Consider the following 3730-nt stretch of genomic DNA (forward strand, 5'->3'; position numbering starts at 1 on the left):
GTTCTTTTGGGGGGCCCCAGAAGAAAAAAAAAAAAAAAAAAAAAAAAAAAAAAGTTACACAAAGACAGAGCCAGAGACATGGTCTAATCAAACAGATGGAATGACAAAGTCAACTTTAAAATGAAGAAATGTCTTTAGACACAAACAGCTGGCCTCTGTCAGTGACCCTCTAGTTGGCTGCTGAAAGATGAGAAATACTTCTGCTGGGAGACAGAAGTGTTCTGAGGACCCTGGACCCCCCACAGGTCCTTGAAACAACCCTACACCTGGCACTTAAACCAGTCCTGCTGGAAAAGTGAAAGGAAAACTCAAATGGCATGCAATGACACTTACAATCATCATTAAAACCATTGGTCCCAGGTAAATGATGATGAAGAAAAATGCAATCATGGCCAACGTCAGGATGCCTCTCACCCACCAGTTCTTCCATCTGGAGTAGAGAGTAGAGAGGGAGAAAACACCAGTTAGGAGCCTAGAAGGAACTGAAGCACAAACCCAAGGGGAATGGCTCTTCCAGGGATTCGAGGGCCCTGGGCTTGATCTTTTCCGGAGTGCCTCCTTTGCCTTGACAGAGGCCTCAACTGGCAGAAGCAGGGCCCCTAGAGCCAATGCTTCATTATAACAAAAAACTCAGTAAAGTCCTATGAGGCCTACAGAAAAATGCATCTAGCATATGTCTTAAGGAAAGGGACATTGGTAGTGTTCTCTGCTACTATATCTACTTGGGTGGTTTCTACAGCTGCCTCTATCTGAAGAAATAACATTTTTCCTGCAGCCAAATCCTGCATGTACTGCCCTGTATCATTATGATAATAATAGTAAGCAATGATAATAACAGTACCAAGGTACATTCTTAAGGACTTAGCATATATTAACTCATTCAACCATCAACATAGCTAGCTTTCACAGACAAGGAGATAGAAGCACAGATCGTACAGCTGGCCAGTGGTGGTGCTGAGATTTGGACCCAGGGCTCTGGCTCTGGAATCCATGCCCTTTACTGCTCTCCAACACAGCTTCTCAAACAGCCAGCTGGGGGGCACACCTGGGAACACGTTTAGATAATGCTTTGGGGTCTTATAATTCATGTTTTTCATCTATCCACATAGCTAATGTTAGAAGGACCAAGTTCACAAGGGCCAAAACTTTTAGCTCTAGACTTACCTAAGTTGAGATGTTTCCCAATTCTTCTTGGAGAATTTAAGAAATTACTCACTATAGATGTATGTTGGAGAGGAAAAACTAAACTTTTAACTAGAATCTTGGACTTCTCCTTGAAAAACAGCCTTCCTGTTTGTTAGTCACAAATCCAAGGATGATGTCCCAACATACACTGTGTCCATCAATCTGCCCTATCCCAGCCCCTTTGTCCATACTCCTCCTCCGTGGACTACTCCCCAGCCTAGCCTAGAGCTCCCTTGCAGGGTTTCCCTCCCTTCCTGGTCACTCACTTGCTTGCAATCACTGCTAAGTACTAGATAACACTCCCCTGACCCTAGACAGAGACAGGAAAGACAGGCTGAGGCAGGTGGGCAGGCTTGTCCAACACACCTTAACAGAAATGGGCTCACCCGGCAAGATCACGGACTCTCTGAGGACTCTGGGTCCTCCATGGCATTTGGAAATGCTTCAAGGCCCCCAACAAGTACCTACATCATTAAGCCAGGTTACCTTGATGACAAGTTGGAAAGGGCCCTGTTGAGGACCTCTGGGGTATCATCTACGGAGGTTGTTGGAGGGGCAGGTTCAGCTCGGCTCTCACTGTCTGACGCAGTTTCTCCATCTATTTTTGCTTCTGACTCTGACTCCTATACAGCAGAAAACAGAAGAAAAGGTAAAAAGCGTTAAGTAGACTGTTGAGAAATGAAGGTCTACCATGAGAAATCTGTGAGGTAAGACCCCACACAGGGCTTGAAGACCTACACAGTTAAGTGCCAGAACAGTCAGGACTAACAGCAATCCTGACGCTGTTTTGACACGTGCTGAGGTGGGCATGCTCTGCTGGGAGAGGGTGTGCATCTGCACCAATCCCTGTGCCTGGTAGGGAATGGCGGGCTAAAACCGTCACCCTCAGAGAGAGAACAGTTCCTGCACACCCTAAAAATGAAAAAGAAGGCTCTGATTTTTTTCCTTAGGATTTTTGCCATAGGGCGCATGCACTCTCCAGAGAGACAGAAAGGGGAAATGAGAAATCACCCCCTAGGGGCATGGCCACACCATAACCCCTTCTCCTCTCAAGCACAAGTCCAAGATCTGGGACTTGAACGATGGTTAGCCACATGGGAGTCCAGCACCTTAACCACTATGCCACCTGCTGGCCCCAGGCTCTGATGATTTTACCAGGGCTCATCCCTGAACCTGCCATTGTACAGGTATCCCAGACTTACCCCCGATCTTCCTGGGCTGACTCACCCAACGCTGAAAATTCCTCTCCGTGACACTTAAATCACATAGGATATGGCCCCTGCTCTGTCACAGCACGCTGTGGACTCTCAGGACTACCAGACTCGCCAGTCACCTTGACCAGGCTCTCTTGGTAGAAGCCAAGTATGTGAGCTATTGCTCCCCATGGATCAGTGAATGCCAAAACCAACTGGCATCCAGAGTCTGCCTTCTGGACTCCACATGAGCACCCTGGGAGAAAGCCACCCCAGCTGGTGTGGAACCCACAGCACACGGCCTACTCAACAGATCTGGTGTGCATCTGTCCTTTCCTTGTCGCCAGGTCCCAGGCATCAGCAGACCCTGCGATGTCACTCACAGAGCTGACGTCCAGGCCTCAGACATGAAGGAAACACCTGCAGGAACTCACCCTGCTTCCAACCTGGAAGAGGGGCCCCAACACGCCAGCAAGAAGCTCTTTGCTCAAGTACCAAGAAATAGGCTATTCCAAGTCCTAGCACTATCTTACTACTGAGATCTTCTGTTTCTTAGGGGAGTTGAGAATAGCTGCAGTGAGACGAGGTGGAGGAGAGATCAATCACTTAGGATTAAACAGAGGACCAACACTACTTAGTCCTTATACAGCCCTTCACGGTTTTAAGCGCATTTCCCATCCCTGTGAGCTTCAGAGCAGCACCGGCAGGGAAAGGAGGGGCAGGAAGAGCTCTGTTTACAAATAAGAAACAGGGCGCTGGGAAGTTGCATGTCTGGCCCAACATCTCATATTAATTCAGGTCTTCTGACTTCGATGTGTTCACCCCACTGGATTTCCTTTTATTTAAGCATCTTGGGCTCCATTTTATTCTTTTTTTTTTTTTTTTTTTTTATTATTATAAATTTTTCCTTTTCTCATCACAACACACATATGAATTTTCCATCCAAAATACACTGTGCATTGGCTCAATCAAGCACATCAACATATATGTTCTCAGCAAATGATTTCCCAATTTTTGTGTCCTGCATACCTTGCCTTTTGTTTTGCCATCCTAGGTTCCCCATCCCCACCCTCTGCCATGTCCCATCTTCCTCCTCCATTGTCCCTGACATTCTACCTTGCCCTTTGTTTTGCCATCCTAGGTTCCCCATCCCCACCCTCTGCCATGTCCCATCTTCCTCCTCCATTGTCCCTGACATTCATGATTGCCCTCAATGGCTTCTGCCCCCCCCATTCAATTGTTCTACCAATGAACTCAATTTGTCTAAATATATCCACTAGCTAGCACAGCTGACATATCCTTACACATGTATCCAAATCTGATCCTAGGCATAAACCCCAGGGAGTAGAATG

The 3730-nt window shown here is 47.0% G+C and overlaps 1 protein-coding gene across 1 annotated transcript in view; it reads right to left on the reverse strand.

The window, feature by feature from the left end:
- The window catches only part of LOC102482204 (phosphatidate cytidylyltransferase 2), a gene marked incomplete at its 5' end in the record, with an annotated part of 21259 nt that extends 19451 nt beyond the window's left edge, over window positions 1-1808 (reverse strand). Inside the window, 2 exon segments of the mRNA XM_014581855.2 lie at window positions 334-430; window positions 1672-1808. Of these exon segments, the coding sequence (XP_014437341.1) occupies window positions 334-430; window positions 1672-1808 (234 nt within the window).
- Window positions 1809-3730: the final 1922 nt, after the last annotated feature.

Source organism: Tupaia chinensis, unplaced genomic scaffold, assembly GCF_000334495.1.
Source record: "Tupaia chinensis unplaced genomic scaffold, TupChi_1.0 Scaffold140845_1, whole genome shotgun sequence".
In the NCBI taxonomy this organism is placed as follows: domain Eukaryota; kingdom Metazoa; phylum Chordata; class Mammalia; order Scandentia; family Tupaiidae; genus Tupaia; species Tupaia belangeri.